This window comes from Loxodonta africana, chromosome 19 (assembly GCF_030014295.1).
Source record: "Loxodonta africana isolate mLoxAfr1 chromosome 19, mLoxAfr1.hap2, whole genome shotgun sequence".
NCBI lineage: Eukaryota > Metazoa > Chordata > Mammalia > Proboscidea > Elephantidae > Loxodonta > Loxodonta africana.
Genome location: NC_087360.1, coordinates 8,470,261 through 8,491,975, shown reverse-complemented (window position 1 = coordinate 8,491,975; position 21,715 = coordinate 8,470,261). Strand labels below are relative to the sequence as shown.

Genomic DNA, 21,715 nt, shown 5'->3' with positions numbered 1-21,715 from the left:
AGCACTGTTTACAATAGCAAAAAGATGGAAGTAACCAAGGAGCCTATCAACAGATGAAGGGATAAATTATGGTATATTTACACAGAGGAACACTACACATCGATAAAGAACAATAATGAATCCGTGAAACATTTCATAACGTGGAGGAATCTGGAAGGCATTATGCTGAGTGAAATTAGTCAGTTGCAAAAGGACAGATATTGTTTGAGACCACTATTATAAGAACTCATGAAATAGTTTAAACAGAGAAGAAAATATTCTTTGATGGTTACATGAGTGGGGAGGGAGGGAGGGAGGCAGAGGGGTATTCACTAATTAGATAGTAGATAGGAACTACTTTAGGTGAAGGGAAAGACAACACAATACAGGCGAGGTCAGCACAACTGGACTAAACCAAAAGCAGAGAAGTTTTCTGAATAAACCCAACGCTTCGAAGGCCAGAGTAGCAGGGGCAGGGGTTTGTGGACCATGGTTTCAGGGACATCTAGGTCAATTGGCATAATAAAATCTATTAAGAAAACACTCTGCATCCCGCTTTGGTGAGTGGAGTCTGGGGTCTTAAATGCTAGTAAGTGGACATCTAAGATGCATCAATTGGTCTCAACCCACCTGGAGCAAAGAAGAATGAAGAACATCAAAGACACAAGGAAATTATGAGCCCAAAAGACAGAAAGGGCCATATAAATCAGAGACTACATAAGTCTGAGACCAGAAGAACTAGATAGTACCCGGCTACAACCAACGACTGTCCTGACAGAGAACACAACACAGAATCCTTGATGGTGCAGGAGAACAGTAGGATACAGACCTCAAATTCTTGTGAAAAGACCAGACTTAATGGTCTGACTGAAACTAGAAGGGCCCTGGAGGTCATGGTCCCCAGCCCTTCTGTTAGCCCAAGACTGGCACCATTCCTAAAGCCAACTCTTCAGACAGGAATTGGAGTGAGTTTCTTGGCTCAGATAGACACATGAGACTATGTGGGCAGCTCCTGTCTGGAGGGGAGATGAGAAGGCAGAGGGGGACAGAAGCTGGCTGAATGGACATGGGGAATAAAGGGGGGAGAAAAGGAGTGTGCTGTCTCATTAGGGGGAGAGCAACTAGGAGTATATAGCAAGGTATATATAAATTTTTGTATGAGAGACTGACTTGATTTGTAAACTTTCACTTAATGCACAATTTAAAAAAAGAGTTAATTGGACTGTTTTAAAATTCTCTCAAATACTCAATGTCTCCCTACCCTTGGTTGTTTTAATTGTCCTTTTCTGGCCACCCTCCAGCTGCATTGACTCTTTTTCACTGTTTCTTGTTGTTGTTGTTATAACAGCTTTATTGAGATATTCACGTACCACATCAACATGCAATTCAATAGTTTTTGAATGGAAAGTGCACTGTCTACATTCCCACCACCACCATTTGAGGATTCCTCTTTCCCCAAATCCTCACCAACACTCAGCACCTGTTATTTTCATTTTAGCTATCCTAGTGGGTGTGAAATGGTATCTCATTATGGTTTTAATTTGCATGTCCCTGATGGCTAGCAATGTTGAGCATCTTTTCATGTGTTTATTAACTCTTGAGGTAGACATGCCAGCTTTCTTCCCAATAAGAGAGAACTGTGGCTTTGTATAACCAGTGAGTTTTTATTAAGTTTCTTTGTCCCTAGATCACTAGTGGAGTTAATTAATATTTTCTCTTCCTCTGAAGCTCAGCTGCTGCCCTGACATGGTGAATGAAAGGCTTTCTCTACATTTTTCCAAAGAAGAAATCTCGGGACTGTCCTGGATAAGAAGTTAAATTACATTATCTGAGCAGTGCTTGAAGCAGTAAAAGTGAGTAAGTAAGCTAATATAAGGAGCCCCAGTGGAACAGTGGTTAGGTGCTCGGCTGTTAACGGAAAGGTCGGTCAGTGGTTCGAACCCACCATCCACTCTACAGGAGAAAGACCTGGCAATCTCCTTCCATAAAAATTACAGCCTTGGAAACCTCGTGGGGTCTATAGGGTCACCATGAGTCAGAATCGACTCACCGACTCACTGGCAATGAGTTTTTAAAGTTAATGTATTATTTCAGTCTGAGAGGGGAGTGGTGTGGTTTTGTGTGCATGCTTTAATCTGACATACGATACATAAGCAAGTCTGTTAAGAAGGGACGGAACAATTTTAGGTCTTCATGAGAAGTGAGGTGACACCATCATATCTCTCTCTTTCCTTATTTAAATACTTAAATACTGGCTGAGATACAGGTGAGAGGAAGAGGAGTAGGAACACTGGCAGAACGTCATCAAATCCCAGTTTTCCTAGTATCTGACATATTCTGAAGAAATCAGTACCTTAATTTACAACCTCAACTTCTCTGTCTGAAACAGTCAGTTCCAAGGGACTGTGCTAGTATTTGGTTATTTTGACATTACTTTAAAAGAGCAGTTGATGCTGGTGAGAATGTAAAATAGATCAGATGCTTTGGAAAACAGCCCAGCAGTTCCTTGAATGATTAAACACAGTTGGCATATGACCCAGCATTTCCACTCCCAGGTATATACTCCCAGAGTATGAAAGCTTATGTCCACACAGAAACTTGTACACATGTTCATAGACAACAGCATTACTCGCAATAGCCATTAGGTTGAAACAACCCCATAACCCATCAAATGAATGGATAAACAAAATGTCGTCCATCCATACAATAGAATATTGTTTAGCCATAAAAAAAGAATGAAGTACTGACTCATGCTATGACACGAATGAGCCTTGAAAACACGCTAAGTAAAAGACCCACTCAACACCCAGTGCCGTCAGTTTCCAAGTGAAAGAAGCCAGTCACAAAAGACCATATACTACAGGCAGTCCCCGAATTACCTATGCGTTCTGTTCCTAAATTTCTCTTTAAGTTGAATTTGTACGTTAAGTCTGGACAGTTGGGTATGGCTCCTATCTAATGTCAGTTAGTCAAATGTTTGTCATAGTATACAGTATGTAGTGTAGCTTACTATGTATAAACACATTAAATATTTCCAGATACTCTAAAACATCTTTAACCCAATAAAACAGTAATAATAATGTTTTGATGTGTGACACAAAGTGGCACCCGTTTTGTAACTGGGGGTTGGTTCTAGGGGTTGTACGTAAATCCGGTTTGTGACCTGGGGACTGCCCGTTTAAGGCTCCATTCATATAAAATCTGTAGAAAGTAGGTTAGTGGTTGCTTGTGTGTGTGTGTGTGTGTGTGCGCCGTTTGGTGGTGAGAGAAGTGACAGTTAATGGGGATTTCTTCTTGAGGGGAGGAAAATGTTCTAAAATTGCACATATCTGAATATGCTAAAAACCATTAAATTGTATGGTATATGAATTATATCTCAAAACTGCTTAAAAAAAGCAATAGGGATTTGTGAACTCTTGGTCGTTCAAGTATTTTCAATTTAATCTTTTCTTGAAAGGCTCCTCACTGGCCCTCGAATGAGGATTGAGGTTCATTAAGAAGCGTGAGAGCCTTGATGCCCTGCTCAGACGGTTATAACAAAAGCCATCAAACCAGCCGGCGTCTTCAAGTTTGCCGCGGCCCTTCCCGCCCTCACTACCCCAGGAACTTGACTACCCTCCCCCTAAGGCCAAATTCCTGCAGCAGGGGTCTCTCAAAGGCAGCCAACTCCGAGCTCCGCGACCGAACCTAGACAGCCGCTAAGAGAGCAGCCCTCGCCACGCCCAGACCCGCCCACCTCCGTGCGGGGCGGGATGGAGTCTTCCCTCCTCCCAGCCGGCAGCGCCGGAGGCCCCGCCCCACTCCCTTTCCCTTATTGGCTCTGGTGACCGTGCCCCTGAATATCGGCTTCGGATTGGCTGACTCGGCCGCCGCTCGGCGCTCTTCCCGGGGGCGCGCGGCGAGCGTGGCCACGCCCCTTACGTCCGGACGCTCGGTCGCCGCGAGAGGCGCCGTAGTCGCCGCCCAGAAGGAAGGAGGTCGGGCGTGCGAGGAGCTGCTATGGTGCTGAGCTCCCGGGCAGAGCCGACCGAGTCGAGGCGGTCGCGGCCATGAAGGTGAGGGGCCGGCGGATCTGGGCAGACCCTCCTCGCCTCTCTTGTCCCGCCGGGGCCCGCCCGAAGGGCTTTCTTTCGGCCTTAGCGGCTACCCCGCCGGCCGGCACCTCGGAGAGCTCCGCCTCGGGTCTCCCCGGCCGGCGTCTGGGGCCCTGAGCGCCCAGGGCTGAGATCCTGGGCTTCCTGACCCTCTCGAGCGCCCCCAGCGCCTCCAGTCAGAGATCCCGAGCGGGGGACGAGGCCGGCGCCCCTCGCCCTCGTGCCGGGGCCCCCCTCTGCCCGGGCCCGGGCGGCTCCTTGGGGAGCCTGGGGCACAGCCACTAAAGCTCGCCTCGGCCTCCGCGCCTTTGCCTGCAGCGTGCCCTCTCCCGCCCCGAGTCCTTGAACTAACCCACATGTCGGGGGCACGGCGGGACTGGGGCAGGATGGGGACTGCAGGACCCAAGGGAAGAGTGGTGGTGTGGGGAGACGGGAGGCTGGGGCCAGGCTCACAGGTCGGAGATGCCTCGGGGTGGGGGTCCCACTCTGAAGCTTTCTTCTTAGACCTAACGTGGTGGCCGTAACCTACAGCGCTAGCAGACTAGATGCGTCTCCATCACCACTAGGTGCGCAGCAAGTAATTTGGCAGCTTGAGTTCTCCAAGGTGGGTGTAAGCGCGTGGGAGCGTCACCAAGTGAGAAGTTTAACAAAAGGTGAGGGGAAGGTTCTCTCGACTTGGTGGCTAAGAGTTCTGAGGATCTCGGTGTACAACCATCAGTGCAGGTATATTGATTCATTTGCTGAACTCAACCCAAGTGGGGTGAGTCATAAGGTGGTGATACTCTTTCAGACACACGACTTCATTAATCTCAGTGGAGAGGTGTGCTCGATGTGGGTAATGGAAACAGCAAAGTGAACTGCTAAATAAAAACTCTACCTTGAGGAAGCGTCGAAGGTCTACTGTTGGAAGGCTGAAACGGAGCGCGACGTGGCTAGAGAAATGTTAGGCTTCTGGACAACTATATCTAGTAAATATTTTGTTGAACATTTACTGTGTGCCAGCTGAGAGGGAGCATGATGAGTGGAAGTTAATTTCAAATGCAGCCCTCACTCTTCAGGAGTTTGCCATTCTGAAGAGATGAGACCTTCACAAGTAACCACAGTACAAGGCAGAAAGTGATGTACGTATCAATAAAATGCAAAATCCTCAGGAGAAAGAAAGGATAGTCAGGGCTGCAGGAAGCAAGGAAGATTTTTGGAATAGGTAACTTTTGAATCGTGCCTTGAAGTGTGACAATATTGTAAGACTTTTTAGCCTCCTAGTTTAGTTATAAAGTATTATTTCAACTCAGAATACCTATTAAAATATTTACAACTAGCTTTATTTCTTGAAAACCATCATCTTGCTGTGTTAAGACCCCCAAAACAAAGCAGGGATCTTTAGCCTATATATAAAGCCTCAAAGAATGTTATTATCTTTATTCGTTTTAATTTCCTGGCCCTTCAAGGAATGAGATGTGGAAGGAGAGAATTAGGGACAGGTCCATTTTTAATCAAGAGCTTTAAAAACAAGTGTTTTTGAACTAAAGTGGATGGAAGACACGGCTTTCTGAGTTGGAATTTTAGAAGCAAGTTTCAGTGGCAGTTGGAAACATAACACGTGTATATTTTCTGAAGCAAAATGCAGGTTTATAAAGACATCATTTATTGAAAGATGACAGGAAGATGCTTCTTTTCATTTATATTTTTGTGAAACTGGATTCACAAAATTTAGGAATCCAAGCTGTTAAATTATTATTTAATTTTATATTGATTGATAATGAAATTGTTTTGATTGTGGGTGTGCTCATCTGTTCAGAGTCACTGATTCCTGCTGTAACAGGAATTCTAATGTGTGAATGTTCACATAAGCAGTACTTCTTTCAGTGGAATTAAAATTACTTTAAAAGCTAGGCAATTAGATAAGTACAGCTTCACTCAAAGCCAGGAGCAGCTAATTTTAGTATACTATGTGAGGAGTAGATATTTACTTTCTCCCTTTAATTTCTTTGTTTAGAAACATGTTGAAATAAGTTTTACCTCTCAAACAAAAACTCAGGGAGTAACTGGGTCTAAGTAACGTCTAAGAGTAACACCTAATTAACTCCCCATAAAGAATTTTTTAAGAAAATCCAAATTGGTGTCCCGTGTTAGTAATTTGATTTAATCCTCCTTCCTGTTTCTCCATATTTATATTGATCTCACTCTTAAGTGTTCAGAGCCCTGTTAGCGCAGTGGTTAACAGCTCGGCTGCTAACCAAAAGGTCGGCAGTTTGAATCCACCAGGTGCTCCTTGGAAACCCTATAGGGCAGTTCTACTCTGTCCTATGGGGTCACTATGGGTTGGAATCAACTTGTTAGCAGTGGGTTTGGTTTGGTCTTTTTTTTTTTCTTAAGTGTGCTAGTCATGTTCATTCTTCCAAGCTCAGAATGAGGTATCAAGGAGAAAGTAATCTACTGAATGTAATTTCCTTTTTTTCTAGTGAAAGGTGAGGAAATTAAATGTACTGTTTAAAAAAAAGAAAACAAAAATACAAACATATGTAAGGTAACATTTATGATCTACAGCACATATTATTTTAAAAATCTATCAATCACTTTGGCCAGATGTCTTGCCTAAAAATAATATAAACAACATCTTTTTTTGCAAGCTGCTTAATATCAAAATGATAGACATTTTAGGATGTAGAATTTTCTCCTTCCTGGTGTATGGTCAGATACTTGTTCATTAAGAAAGTAGCGTTCCCTGGCGTAGGACAAATAACTTCGTTTGTGCCTTTGACTCTGGTTTCAGAAAATAACCCAAGCAATCAAGGTGCCTTTATTTTCCAGAATTGTCAGGCAAGGAGGGACTACACAGGTCCCACACCTGGTGAACTAACTTCAGGAATAGAGGAGGCATGATGCAGTCAGTCATGCATATTCATTGATTGGATCGATCATAACTATGCATTAAGGCCCAAATCATGCATATTCATTGAAGTCCCAATGACTAGGGGTTCTCAGACCTTGGAGCATTCTTTGGGGCCTCCTGGATCAGGGGAGGGATCGGCACATCCCTGGGGACAATGGAAGTCCCATGCTGGGAACTCTACCAGATTTTACCTGATGCATCTCTTCTTTGCTTTTATCCTTTCTGATTATAATAAATGGGTAACTGTAAATACAGGTAATAAAACCAAACCCATTGCCACTGAGTCAATTCTGACTCATAGTGACCCTACAGAACAGAGTAGAATTGCCCCGTAGAGTTTCCAAGGCTGTAATCTTTACAGAAGTAGACTGCCACAGCTTTCTCGTGGAACGATCCGCCAACCTTCTGGTTAGCAGCAAAGAACTTAGCCACTGAGCCACCGGGGCTCCTCGTAGACACCTTAAGAGGTGGCATTTATTATTACTGCCATTTACCTAGTTTAATCAAAAGCAACTGACTTAGATCATTAGTTCTCTGCTGCTTTCAAACCCATCCATTTCTACTGTTTTCTGTCTCCCTTGGCTGTCATTTAATCTTTACAGAAACCAACATAGCTTTTCTTATTCTTCACTCTAGTCTGGTTGGTTAATACTGTATTTGGTGGAGTCAGTCAAAGGGATCATACCTTGATGTCATTTAGAATAGGATTCAACCTTTGTAGTAAGCATTCTTTCTTTAAATTTAGCATTTTGAAGTATTTTGCCCTCATAGGGATTGTAAAAGCACATTAGTTCATATATATACACATGCACTTTCTAAGACAGCTGAACCTTGACGCCATTTGAGAGCTCTGGCACTCTGCCAGAAACCGGGCTGGGCTGCTGCTCTTGGCAGAGAAACAACACATTTCCTCTTGCGTTTGTGGACTGAAATGATGACGCAGAGAAGGCTTAAGTTGTCTGACTCTGACTGAGGAGCCTGAAGGCATGCTTATAAAATTGGTGGTTTGTTGTAGTAGTGGAAATAGGTGTCACATAGTGGGGACTGTCACCCTGTTGTCACACAGACTGTGGAAACTTGGAGATAACATTGCCCTCCACTACTCTTAAGCTCCTACAGAAGGGTGAGAATTTCTAAGTCATTCCCCAAGAGGAACAGTATGGGAGGAACACTTCTAACTTGTCTGCTACCAGAGGAAGAAGAGGGACTTTATGTTGGTGAGTTTCAGAAAAGAAACTAAGCATCTTGACTCAGTGCTTTCTGGGACCTTCTCAGATCTGTCTTCCCACAGGAGGATGCCTTCTGGTCTCATCAGTGAGGTGGTAAGCTGCACCGGTCACCTGTGCTGTGACTAGGTGGCATACTGCCAGGACTAGTCGGCTGCAGAGCTAAGTCTTGTTCTCTAATTGATGTTATCAGTAAAAAAATATATACATTTTAATTTCCATTTGTCTGCCTTATTTCTCAATTAGCTCCAAATTGGGAGTGGGAAGAAAGTGTCATCATCCTTCTAAAATCCAAACATCTTGGTGTACTAGCTTTGAATCTTGAAAAAGAGACAAGGACTGGCAGTGGATACCAGAATAGCATAAGGAGATCTAGGTGATGGGGCAGTCCAGACCGGGGCTTCAAAGCTGAATTTCTTACTGTGGGCCATGTAAGCTTTTAATAGGATGGCTGGTTTTTAAATGATGCAAACCAGTCCGACCTTAGTAGACAAGGATTTAATGATCCATGGCTGCTGTATTCAGGAGTAGTTTTGACCTGAGGGGATGTGTCAGAAAGGGGTTAGATTATCAGGCAAAGTCTTATTTTCAGTAGTCACTGGTGGCTAGAAAATAAACTGCAAACACAGCTGAACTCCCTGAACTGGGAGCTGGTTTGCTGCCAGGCACAAGTAGGTGGCTGCCTCGTTCCATTATTCTCTACGTAGGTCACGGGAGGGAAGGTAACTGTCTTTACAGCTTACGGTTCTTTCTAACTTCTTGGATTCACGTGGTTTAGCCTGTGGAGTTACACTGTCAACCATAGTCCTGAGTAATATCTGGATTGTTAATTACATAAGCCCAAACCAAAAACCATTGCCCTCGAGTTGATTCTGACTCATGGTGACCCTGTAGGACAGAGCAGAACTGTCCCATAGGGTTTCCAAGGAGTGGCTGGTAGATTTGAACTACCGACCCTTTGGTTAGCAGCTGAGCTCTCAACCACTGCACTACCAGGGCTCCCGCTACATAAGCCCAGATCATGGCTTTGTATTTCAGAGATCCAGACTTTGGCTTCACTCACAGATGGATGGTGGATCTTTTTTTTTTTTTTTAATGAACATATAAAAGATGAATGGGGACCCTTAATAAGGAGTATACCTTTTTAGAGTAGAGGCAGAGAAACAACTCAGTGAGTTTACTGCAAATTCAAAACCTGAAGTGCTGTGTCTGGTATGCTGTCTGCCTAGGAGTAGGGTTTACTCAGAAAATCTAGAAATGGAATGGCTTGGAAAATAATGCTTCAATCTTACTATCAAGATGGAAGTGGTGAGTGAATAAAAGAAAATTAAAAGAGCGGTGGCTGATTGAACTGGGGAAGTTCTGAGAAGGCGGGGAAGACAGAAATGAAAAGAAAATGAACTTAAGTCTCTAAAACTGAAAGGGAGGATCCAGAAAGAGAAGTATTTGGTTATTCCCCTTTCAGATAAGAGAAAGTAATGGCTCCAAGAAAGAGTCTAGAGCCCAGAGAATAAATTGGCATGTCCGCCTCACACTCCTACACACTTTTTGAGAGCCCAGATCCAATGAACTGTTGGAAAATGCTCTCTGAAATAGTTCCGTAATTACTTTTATAGATTCTGTTGCTTGAAAACTGGGACCATTATGTCAGGTAGTTACAGAAAATTCGGACAGATTTGAAAGGGGGAAGATCAGTAGAGAGCACTTCAAGCATTATTAGTGAACGTCAGGTGACAGTTGTATGTAGGGATACCTGTGCCCGGAGGGGACATGCAGAAGAAATTTATGAAATTGGGACTTGAAAGTACAGAAAGATGAAATGGATTAAAGGAGAGCCATATAGATGGAACTCAAGCCTGGGAGAATTTGTTTTCTCGGTGGGATTTCTTCACCTTGCAAGCGAAGGACAAACAGAGTGTGAGCAATGGCTGCTACTGACAGACCAGAAATCATTGACTTTGTCTCAGCCTTGGAGATTCCCAGCAAGAAAACATTTAGAGGAGTAAGTTAGGGGAAAAAAAAGCTTGGGCAAAAGAGCAAATAAAATGAAGGAAGGCACCAGATTCCAGCAGACAGTTCCAGACCAGTGTGTGGTGAAAAGGAAAGGAACTAATTTAAGGATCAGATGAAATTGTTAAAACTCAGCCAGGCAAAGCTTGTGAAGGGATTAGGGGAGGCTGTAGAGGGAAAGGAAACACTACAGGCATATCCCACTACTGCAGAGAAGAAAACGTGGACAAATCTTGAGGCGCACATGGCCGAGGTGTCGGTCACAGAACTCTAGAGGCTTCAGAAGTAACCACGGGTCCTTCAGGAGTCTGCTGAGGAGAGTCTTGAGCTGCAAAGACGTCAGCAGGAGGGAGAAGTCTTAGACTGAGCAGGGGTTCCTAGCCACGGACCACCTAGGGGGTTTTAAAAAAAATTCTGATGCTCAGACCATACCCTGGACCAGTGAAATCAGCATCTCTGGGAGTGGGCCCAGTATCAGCATTTTTTATGGCTCCCCTGGTGAGCCCAGCTGCCAGCCAGGGTTGGGAACCACTGCTTAAAGGCAGTTTCATAGGCCTAGGCAGTTCCTTAGCAAGGGGCAATGCAGGCAGCCACTGTGGCACAGAACTAAAAATGCCTGCTCCAAAGAAGTTGGGGGGTACACGCACTAAAGGGTTCACTTTCATTTCCACACTGGGAAAGTGAAACAGAAATTAAGTTTTTAAAATATACCAGATGGGAAAGCAAGGTACTTCAAATAAAACGGGTTACTGGGGCTTTGACTGTTGTAAATTTGTAAACTTTGAAGAGGGCTGGAGTTTTGCAGATGCTACTCTCAGGATAACACAGGTAGACTCACCCCCGCTATGCTGCTAGGAGGATTTATTCTCTTGTTGGCAGATTTTGTCCAAATTTAAATTCACAGATCCTGTTGTTATTGTGTGCCATTGAGTCGATTTCAACTCACAGCGACCCCATGAGACAGAGTAGAACTGCCCCATAAGGTTTCCTAGGCTGTAGTCTTTTCGGGAGCAGATTGCCAGATCTTTCTCCCCCAGACTGGTGGATGCGAGCTGCTCACCCTTCCGTTAGCAGCCGAGTGCTCAGCCACTGCGCCACCAAGGCTCCTCACAGATCTAGCAAGGGTGAAACCTACATATTTTGTTTCTTCCTCTTTCCCTCTGCTATGGTTTTTGGCTGACAACAATAATATCTGTCTGGGTCGTACCTAATATTGGATTATAGCAACACACTGTTGTTTTAGAAGGTAGCTTGGGTTTTTTGTTTTTGTTTTTTTAGTTAAGAACTATAACCAATATTCTTGCATTTCTGGGATAAATCCTACTTGTTCAGTTATTATTTGAAGTCACCATTGAATTTGGTTTGTTAATGGTTGCATCTAGGTTGGTCAGTCAGGTTGGCCTGTGGTTTTCTTTTGATGTTCTCCTCTGACTTTAGTGTCAAGGTGGTGCTCACTTTTAGGAATAGTCCTTTTGGAAAAGCCTCCAGTAGAACTGCTAGATCAAGGAGTCTGTGCATTTTTGTTTGTTTTTGTTTTTTAATAATGAGAGGGCAGAAAGAAGAAATGTTCTTTTATTATTTTCCCTTCTGGGAAATGAAAAGGAAATCCCTCCCCTCCCCCCCTTTTTTTAGAAACAGGAGCCCAGGTGGTGCAGTGGTTAAGTGCTTGGCACTAACCAAAAGGTCGCCGGTTTGAACCCTCCAGCCACTCCCTGGGAGAAAGATGTGGGAGTCTGCTTCCGTAAAGAAGACAGCCTTGGAAACCCTATGGGGCAGTTCTACTCTGTCCTATAGGGCCGCTGTGAGTTGGACTCTACGGCAACGGGTTTGGTTTTTAGTTTTATAGAAACATGAGGAGTGGGGCAAAATTGTTACCCCCCAGTACTGATGTCCACAGAGATTCCACCTATTTTCTCAAAACAAACCCTTCTGTTCCCTTCACCACCAGAGCTGTGGTTGAAGAAAATACCTTTCAGCCTAGAATTGTAACGATAATAATCATGACCGTGGTTTCAGAATGTGTATCCTGCTTTCTGATCATTGTAAAATGCTGGCTCTGGTAGAAAGGGCAGTGTGTGCAGAGCTGTCTTTAAAGGGAGTATTTTTTGAGATTTCGGGCCTGCTAGGTCAGAATCATTTTTACCTTGATTATTCTTTACCAATAAGACACAATTTGAACTTTCTAAGTAGCATGCAAAATTTAAACAATGTTAAACTGCCTTTAGGGAGGTAATATAAAGAAACCTTTTACACAGTTATTCACTTGTCAGTGATATGGTGGCCAAACTAGATGCTATGGGAGAAGGAAGGAACTTTCACTCCACGTCGGGAGACAAACATCACACAAAAGTCGCAGGGGATAAAGCTAACCTAGTTGTTTAATTGCCTAGTAGCTAGGTGAGTAGGAAACTCAAGCTCCTCAACCATGATGGCTTCAAGCTCCGTGAATGAAGAGAAGTCTCTCCTTGTGGTACGTTCTGCAGGTGAGGGGTTTACGCCCTCCACCCCCCCCAAAAAAAAGTTATGTGCAAATTGAATTTTTAAAACACAGTATTTTTGGTGGTTTTAAGAGAGCTCACTGTTTAAAAGACAGCAGCTGAATCTTTTGGTAAAAGATCAATTGCCTAAAATTAATTGTTGGTAAGTTCGGATTTTTCCTGTAGCAGGCTATTAATTTTACCTGAATTTTAAAGGCATCACTATTGAGAACTACAGGGTGTAACGCCATATAATATTTGTATCAGTGACCCTGGTACTTAAGACTGTTTGAACCTTGTCCTGTGGTTTCTTATTGCTCTACTGTCTCCTTTCTCTATACTTAATATAACAATACTTGTGGGTAGCAGGAAGAATAGCCTCGTCCTTCTTGAGCATTCCAAATAGCCTTTTCCGATTGTTAAAGAGCTTGTCAGGCAAACTGTATACATTTTGACGGACTCAGATAATAAAGCACATGGAACCGCCTTACTGTTACGTGCTGCCATGGTAACTGATGATGCCTCACCTGTCCGGGATGCCGTATCTATCGCATGATCTAGGTTACAGAATACGTTTAGGAATCAGGACGAGGGCAAAAGCCTCTTGGCTCCAAACATCATAGCTTTTATACTTTAAGCATCGGAAAAGGCCTTGGTCCCCACTGAAAGTCTCTATTCTTTTAGACATACTTCTAACAAGTTTGGTTATGGAGTTTCTGAGTCTTCAGGAAAGAGACAAGTTGCCACAGTGAGTATAGTGAGAGCAGTGCTGCTCAGAGACGAGAAGAGAAAACAAGACCGTTCATTAGTTCTGGGGCCAGTTAATGGAGTGACAAACAGCCCTCACGCCTCGGGAGATCATCTTGTAGTGAGTCATTACAGTTACATATTTAGTATTTTCAGTTTGAAAAGGTAGGATAACTGCTTTTTAAAATGATAGTTTCCTTGATGTCAAATTTATATATTCTTTGTAAAGAATTTAGGAAGTAGACAAAACCACAGGAAAATAAAAGGCAAAAAAAAAAAAAAAATTAAATCTAGAGATTGTTTTATTTGATATTTTGATGTTTAGCCATTTTCTTAATAATAAATGTCTTATTTATATATGCCATAGTTTATTATACCCAGCTACAAATGAGAGAGAGAAGAGAGGTTTAATGAAATTAAGTAATAATTTGAATTTCTGTTCTTTCTGCTAAGTGACAGCTGGGAGAATGTGGCCCAGGCTCTAGAGCTATGCTATATGGTAGCCACCAGCCTGAGGCTGTCAGATAAAACACAGGACATCCAGTTAAATTGAATTTCAGATAAACAACAAGTAAGTTTTTAGTATGTCCCAGATATTGCATGGGACATACTTGTATCCAGTTGCTTTTTCTATGCTCTTGTTTGTGTCTGTGCGTATTTTGTCTTTTACAAAATTGGGACCGTGTTGTATTTAGGGCCCACGTCTCTCCAGAATGGCAGCCCCTGTGGATCAGAGCCCAGGAGTTACTGAGGTTTAAGCTGTGGTCCTGCTGTGTTCCTCTTCAGGCGGGCGCCACGTCCATGTGGGCTTCATGCTGCGGGCTGCTGAATGAGGTCATGGGAACTGGAGCTGTCAGGGGCCAGCCGGCAGGATTTGCAGGAGGCACTGGCCCATTCAGATTTACACCAAACCCTGATTTCTCCTACCCACCAGCAGCCGCAGAAGGGCCTAATATCGTTTGCAAAGCCTGTGGACTCTCATTTTCCGTCTTCAGAAAAAAGGTGAGTTGGATGCGTTACCGTTACATACAAGACCCCTGGTGAGAGTTCCCGCTGTAGGTTATTCTGAATAGCTAGTCTTCGTTTCTTTTTACAAAGGGACTGTATTCTGATGGGACAGTGTTCCATCAGGCATCCTTTCTGCCGAACTTTGGCCAGGTTTCACTATTTGATTCTTCTTGATTCTTTTTGTTGTTGTAGAGGATGCACACAGCAAAACATACACCAAAATTCGACAGTTTCTGCGTGTACAGTTCAGTGACACTGATTACATTCTTCGAGTTGTGCAGCCATTCTCACCCTCCTTTTCTGAATTGTTCCTCCCCCACTAACATGAACTCACTGCCCCCTAAGCTTCCTGTTGAACCTTTCAGGTTGCTATTGTCAATTTGATGATGCTTATTTTTTGAAGCAAGAGATTTACTTAGATTGTTTATTTCAGAGATGCTTTAGTGTAACTTGGACCTCAATTTTGCAAAAAATTCATCCCTAATCATATTCTTAACTCTCAAATGAAGCAATGAGTATAATAAGACAAATACTGTTTATAGAGTCAACATAAAATACTTAGTTTAAAACAGTTACTTTCCCCAGGAAGTAGTTCTTTCTACTCGATCATCAATTCATTCCTTCTGATACACTTAAGGAAACAAGTGTTAGCTTGTGGGAACAATGCCTGAAGCAGAAGTGACCGCACCACGGAACACTCCGTAAGCCTCATGAGGAGACTGGCTCTGGCAGTGAGTGAGGCTATGGAGGGTGTGGACGCCTGTGTCAGTGGGGTCCTTCGTTTTCTTGGATTGACCTTGAGATATCAATTGCCCTTATTTTTCCTTCTGTCATGGTTATTTCTTCCTCTTTCAGTGGGGAACATTGTTCACATAGGAAGAGAGTTTGTGCTTGTGCTTTCTGCTCAGTGTGGTTTAAGTCAGCTCTGTTCTGCTAATTACATGTTTGCACTAGGGGGTGGAAAGGTTTTAATTCATTAACACAAGAGTGTATGTTTTTCTTAAAGTGCTGTATTTGAACTTCTGTGAACCCAAAGAGCCTCAGCAGCGACTGTTGTGATTTTCCTGGCTTTTGGAACACTAAGCTGTCTGTGAAAATAGTCCAGTGCCAGAGAGGGCTTCAGAAGAACTCAAATGGAATTTTAATAGAAGCAAGAAGAAAACTAGTGCTTTCGTAACTGTTTGTATCTGAGTCTCAGTAAATGCTTCTTTTCTCTCTCTTTCTTGCAGCATGTATGTTGTGACTGCAAGAAGGATTTTTGCTCCGTTTGTTCAGTCTTACAAGAAAATCTCCGCCGATGTTCTACTTGTCACTTACTACAAGAGACGGCCTTTCAGCGCCCTCAGTTAATGCGACTGAAGGTGAAAGACCTACGGCAGTATCTCCTCCTTAGAAACATACCAACAGATACTTGTCGAGAGAAAGAAGACTTGGTGGATCTGGTACTGTGCCATCATGGACTCGGCTCCGAGGACTTGGACACGAGCAGTCTGAATTCTTCAAGGTCCCAGACTTCTAGCTTTTTTACACATTCATTGTTTTCAAACTACACAGCCCCCTCTGCTACCATGTCTTCATTTCAGGGAGAGGTTGTGGATGGAGACCGAACCTCAGCGCTGGCACAGGTACAAGGGAGTGACTGCATCGCAGCCTGGCATGCTGACTCTGCCACAGACGGTGCAGCCTTCAGGGCTTGATGACTCCAGATAAAGGAGCACCACAAGCGGGAACAGAGGTTCCACATCTGCTGAACACACACGTGCAGGCTCTTCTGATGTGAAGTCTCAGTAGTTAGGGGCTATCTGAAGGGTCCAAAAATAGCTCATCAATCCTTTGGCCTTAGTTACCTCGGTTTCTGTATCTTATATAGGATAGCATTTGCCCATAACTACTGTTTATTGGGGCTGTTAACATAACCAAAAACCTGAAACCAAATCTGTTACCATCTAGTTAGTTCTGACTCACAGCGACCCTATAGGACAGAGTAGAACTGCCCGGTAGGGTTTCCAAGGAGCGACAGGTAGATTTGAACTGTCAACCTTTTGGTTAGCAGCCAAGCTCTTTAACATATGTTAAAATAACACAAACTACTGAAATAATGACTGAAAAGCAGAGTACAAACGTTTGTAGGGTATTTGTGTAGGTATCAGTGCTCAGTTGCCTTACTACAGTAAAATTGTTCTAATTTAGGTTATGGGAACGAACCATAGGAATTAGTGGAAATCCAGGTTATTTACTAATTTCCGAGAAGTGCCAGTGCAGAGTATCACCCCAGTGAGGCCTTCCTGGGGCATCCTGACTGAACAACATGCAAGGGCTTGTAATTAATATTCATTTGTTTACAGGAGTGATTCTAGGGGGCTGAATTTTTTTTTTTTTTTTTAACAATTCTTGCACATTTAATTTCCTTCCCTGAATAATAATAAAAAAAAAAACCCAGATGTTACCAAGTCAGTTTCAACTCATGGTGACCCCATGTGTAAGGGCTTATTAAAAGCAGAGGGAAATTTAGCCTAGTTATCTTCCAAATAACCATAAATTAGGTAAGTCTAGGTAGGAGTTTTATTGTTTTCCCAAATGAGAATCGACACATCTGCCTTTTTTGCCATCTACCCAGAAGACCGTTTGGGAGGTGGCTCGGGTGCTACCGTGTGAATGCTTGAGTCAGTGGGGCAGAATATTTGTAGCTGGGAACTGACCTAGACTCTTGCAGAGCTATGGTCAAAACACAGTCAAAAGGAAAGACGTGAAAGAACGTAAAGACTCAAGTCTAAGGAATCTCTCCTTTTCCTAAAGGAGAGTACCTCTGATTGTTGAGGAATTTTTAAAAACTTGAGCTAGCATCAGCCACCAGTAAAGTCTAGAAAGCATTCTTGGAAATTAGGACGTCTGTGTACAATGCAGTAGGACTGAGATCTTTCAAATCCTATGCCCCTCACACTTGGGCTGATACCAGTCAGAGCTTTAGTGTCTATCTGTATGGTTGAGGCTCCAGTCAAAGCAGTCACCTGCAAGTCCTCTGACATGAGGCAGTGCTATCCCAGTGGTAGATGTATGCTTACAGCTTTGGCATTTCATGATGGGACCTTCCTCAGGGAGTTAATACTTTGGTTAGGTTCTACACATTCACAGACACACAGAAGTTGGCTTTTGAGGTAACTTGGAAAGTAAGTTCTTTATGAAATCACATAGGGTCCAGCTCTCAGGGAGGGGTAGCAGCATTCTGGATCCACAGAAGATGCCAGGTGTTGGGGTCATCTTGGGGAGGACTTATGGAAAGGCCTTCTCTAGTGGTAAATAGGTTGACACTGTTCAGAAAATATGATTCTTGTCCTAATCAGATACACTGTGTATATAGGTACACAGTGAACTAGCTTCAGCAAATACCGAAGACGACGACGACGATGATGATGATGATGATGACGACGACGATGATGACGATGACAACTTGGATGAGCAGGTAAGACGGCCTATAAAAACTGGTTTCCCTGACATATCGGCCTGGCAGGGAGGGGAGGTGCCCATCTAGATGATTTAGCTAGATCAGCTCAGGCTGTTCATTCTGGTTTGAATTCAGGGCCTTGTAACACTTCAAGGACTTATGAGAAGGAAGTCTGGGAAGAGTGTCTGAGGCCAGCAACAGATTAAGAGTGAGGGGAACAGACCCCTGACCTTGCTATGGGAGGTCTGGACTTGTAGGAATAGAAATAATGGAAACTATCTGTAATTTCAGACCCCTGGGCTCTCCAGAAAGAGAGCGAGAGCGTCTTTGTCTGATCTGTCAAGCCTTGAAGATGTCGAAGGGATGAGTGTGCGCCAGCTGAAGGAAATTCTGGCTCGGAATTTTGTCAGCTATTCCGGCTGTTGTGAAAAATGGGAGCTGGTAGAGAAAGTAAACAGATTATACAAAGAGAATGAAGAAAACCAAAAGTCATGTAGGTTTCTTTTTCCCCCTATAGTATCCTTCCTTAAGCTTTTAAAAGCTGGGCTGTAAATTAATTACTGATGTTGGCTTTGAGACCACCGCTGCAAGCGAGTCAGAGACTTTGTTCAGTCTGGTTTTTCTTGCCATAATTAACTACTTGGTAGAACCCTACTGAAATTCCCTGTCTTTAGAAAAATGCTCGTTTTCTCATTAACCCCTCTGGCAGGCCAGTGCTTTGGTTATTTTAATTGTTGCTTTCAAATCCTAACAGTAGGGGGAAAATTCCCTACAGCCAAGATGTTAAGTAGGTCTCAGCATCAGTTATCAGTAGGTTTCTTTGTACGTAGGAAGAGCTGAGGTCAAGAACTTCGGAACTATTCATCCATGAAGCTATGGAGAAGAAACCCTCCCTCAACCGGTGACAGGGCCAAGCCACAGAGCATTTATGATCCAGAAAACCTAAATTCAGTGGTGTTCAACAAATCTTATATGCCTGAATAGTCCTCTCATCATTAACTTTTATGACTGTTTTTGTTAAAGCTGGTTGTAATACAGCACTTGTTGATAAAGCGGCTTATTACCCAGAACGTGCAGCAACTATTCTGGCACACCTGTTTTTAAAATGATGCCACAGTGGTGGATACAGGAATCTTAATCCTCAGAGGCTTCATCCTGGTGGCAAAGAGATGACATTCTAGCAGGGAGGGGCAGAATCCTCTATTTAATAAACAAATGCCAGCCAGGCACAGTGTACTATGGTAACGCACGGCCATTCCCACCCCCCAGGAGGCCAGATGTGCCTTCCTTAACTCACTGCTTAATTGAACCCAGGTTCTGTCTACAAGTTTGGGTGGGACACATTTTGTTTCGAGCACAGCTGAAATCTTTCCTAGTTTGACTTTGGCTCCAAGCCACTTCTGCCAAGATTCACCCAAATAGCCTCACCTAATCGCCTTGACAGATTGGCTTCTCTGCATTATGCTCCTAGGTTGTAGAGTTGGAGGGAATCCTTCCAGAGAGGAAAAGGAGACCAGGGCCAAGACCTTTGGTTTAATCTCAAGAGCCCTTTAGCGTCTTCCCCTTTGGCTTTTCTGTCAAGGGATCCCATGGACCCTTTCTCCCCCAGACCCCAAGGAGTAGTCATAGGCCACAAACTAGACCCCAGGTGAGAATCTCCTGCCAAGGCCAGCTATGAGGTGTTTTCTTCTCTCCAAGCTAGAGACCACCGGCCCATCAAGCTTGAGTTCCTCTTGTTCTAACCATATTCATGACTCCCATGAGTCCCCTCTGTGGTTGGTAGAAAGGGAAGCCTCAACATCCATAGCTGTAAGCCAGATCTCAGGTGGAAGTTGACTTAATAAACCAATCATCCCCTTTCTTATTCAGCGCCTGGCTGGCCCTGCCCTTTTATGCCACAGTTAGATGGCTCCAGACGATTCTGAGGCTCGGGCTGCCTCCCCCAGCGTCAGCCACTTGCTGGACGATTCTTCTAACTCCCCCGAGTGCGGAAACGAACGCTGTTACTCCTGAGGCGATGAGGCTGAGGAGACTGTGGCTCTCCCACGGTCACACAGCTAGAGCAAGGTCAAACCTGGAAACTCTCATAGTGTTCTGATCCCACAACCTATGTGCAGGGCAGCCTAGTTTCCTTACTTCTGTTTTTCCTAGGGCCTTAAATATGTCCACTATAGAAATGACAGATCCTTATAACAAAAACTAAATTACATAGCAGTATAAGAGTTAAATAGCCAACGCTTGACTACTTCCTGTGTGGCACTAAGCCAAGCATTTCTCATTAATTCTTCATCAGACCCTCGGAGGTATAGGCATTATTATTACTGCCCTTTCTGGGTGAGGGGACTGGAAACCCTGGTGGCATAGTGGTTAAGAACTATGGCTGCTAACCAAAAGGTCAGCAATTCAAATCCATGAGGCTCTCCTTGGAAACTCTGGGGCAGTTTACTCTGTCCTATAGGGTTGCCATGAATCAGAATCGATTCGATGGCAAGGGGTTTGGTTTTTTTCTAGGTGAGGGGACTGAATGCAGAGAAGTTGGGATGGTTTCTTTTATAAACCCTGCGTCCTGCTGGGCCTGCTGCTGTCGCTGGCAGATGGCGGGTGGCCGTGCCGCAGTCCCATCTCTCTGTTGCCTTCCAGATGGTGAGCGGCTGCAGCTGCAGGACGAGGAGGATGACAGCCTGTGCCGCATCTGCATGGATGCCGTCATCGACTGCGTCCTGCTGGAGTGCGGGCACATGGTCACCTGCACCAAGTGCGGCAAGCGCATGAACGAGTGTCCCATCTGCCGGCAGTACGTGGTGCGCGCCGTGCATGTATTCAAGTCCTGAGGCCGGGGCCCTCAGAGTGGAGCCCAAACACCTCTGTGCACAGGAAGGGACTGTGCACAGGAAGGGACTGGAGACGTCCTGTTTGGAGGCTGAAGATATTTTATTTTCACTACTAATTGTGGACAGAAAGGTTCCTCCTAAGTTGTGGAAATACTGGTCCACGCTGTAAGCCCACCTGCCCGTGGACAAGCCCAGTTGCCCCCCGTCGGCCAGGCTTTGTCACCCACACCTGGTCACAAACTCTGGCAGCCAGACCATCTACAGCCTATCGATCTCAGCCCCTGCTCTCTCTGGAGAACACGTCGCCTGTTCTCTTATTTCCCCTTCATCCTATTTTTAACTCAAACAACTCAGATGTTTGAAACTTATGTTCCCTTTGAGTGAGTGAATGAGATCACTGTCCACAAGCAGCCTTCATGGTGTTTGATGAGCAGCGGGCCCTCTGAACGTCCACTTCAGTAGTCATGTATATTTTAAATGCTAAGTTTGATGAATGTAAGTTTCCATTGTTGCTATTCCCGCATTTAAACATAGTTGGGAACAAATGACATTCTATAGACAATTGCCAGGGCCTTAGACTAAACACATCCATTTCTGTTCAGGTACAGCTTTTGATAGCAAGGGCTGCATCTAGCTTCTTTCATTAGACGAGTGTGTGCGTGTGCGTGTGCATATTAAATTCTTTACTAATGTGTAATTCGTTTCCACGGTTTTGTATAGTGAAAGTGTATTTTCAGTGCTACCGGCTAGCTAATTTCAACTTTAGGAATAAAATTAGATTTTAAAAGATTTGTGAATACTGCCTTGGTCAGTCGCTAATCCACTTGGTTACAGCAGGAATGGGTGTCTGTGCCCTGGGCTAGCACCCTCTGCACAAGACATGGGATCGCCTTCAGGGATGCCCCCATGGAGCCACAGCCCCAGGGGCTCCCTCTGCTGCCACCTCGTCAGTAAGAGGTACTGAGCTGACTCCCTGTTTACTCTGACCACGCGCTGTGCTAGGTGCTG

At 44.1% G+C, this 21,715-nt stretch overlaps 1 protein-coding gene across 9 annotated transcripts; it reads left to right on the top strand.

The window, feature by feature from the left end:
- Positions 1-3,919: 3,919 nt before the first annotated feature.
- Positions 3,920-21,496, top strand: RNF34 (ring finger protein 34). 9 transcript variants are annotated; one of them, XM_064272165.1, is made up of 8 exons: positions 3,956-4,034; positions 11,835-12,672; positions 13,364-13,997; positions 14,122-14,428; positions 15,664-16,059; positions 17,793-17,894; positions 18,168-18,369; positions 20,517-21,496. In XM_064272165.1, exons 4-8 carry the CDS (start codon positions 14,228-14,230, stop codon positions 20,705-20,707), a joined length of 1,092 nt encoding a protein of 363 aa, XP_064128235.1. In that variant the 5' UTR covers positions 3,956-4,034; positions 11,835-12,672; positions 13,364-13,997; positions 14,122-14,227; the 3' UTR covers positions 20,708-21,496. The 9 variants fall into 9 exon arrangements, with proteins under 9 accessions (XP_010598168.1, XP_010598169.1, XP_064128235.1 ...); XM_064272163.1 differs by having other exon boundaries at positions 11,835-13,547; positions 13,880-13,997; XM_064272164.1 differs by having other exon boundaries at positions 11,835-13,997; positions 14,213-14,428.
- Positions 21,497-21,715: the final 219 nt, after the last annotated feature.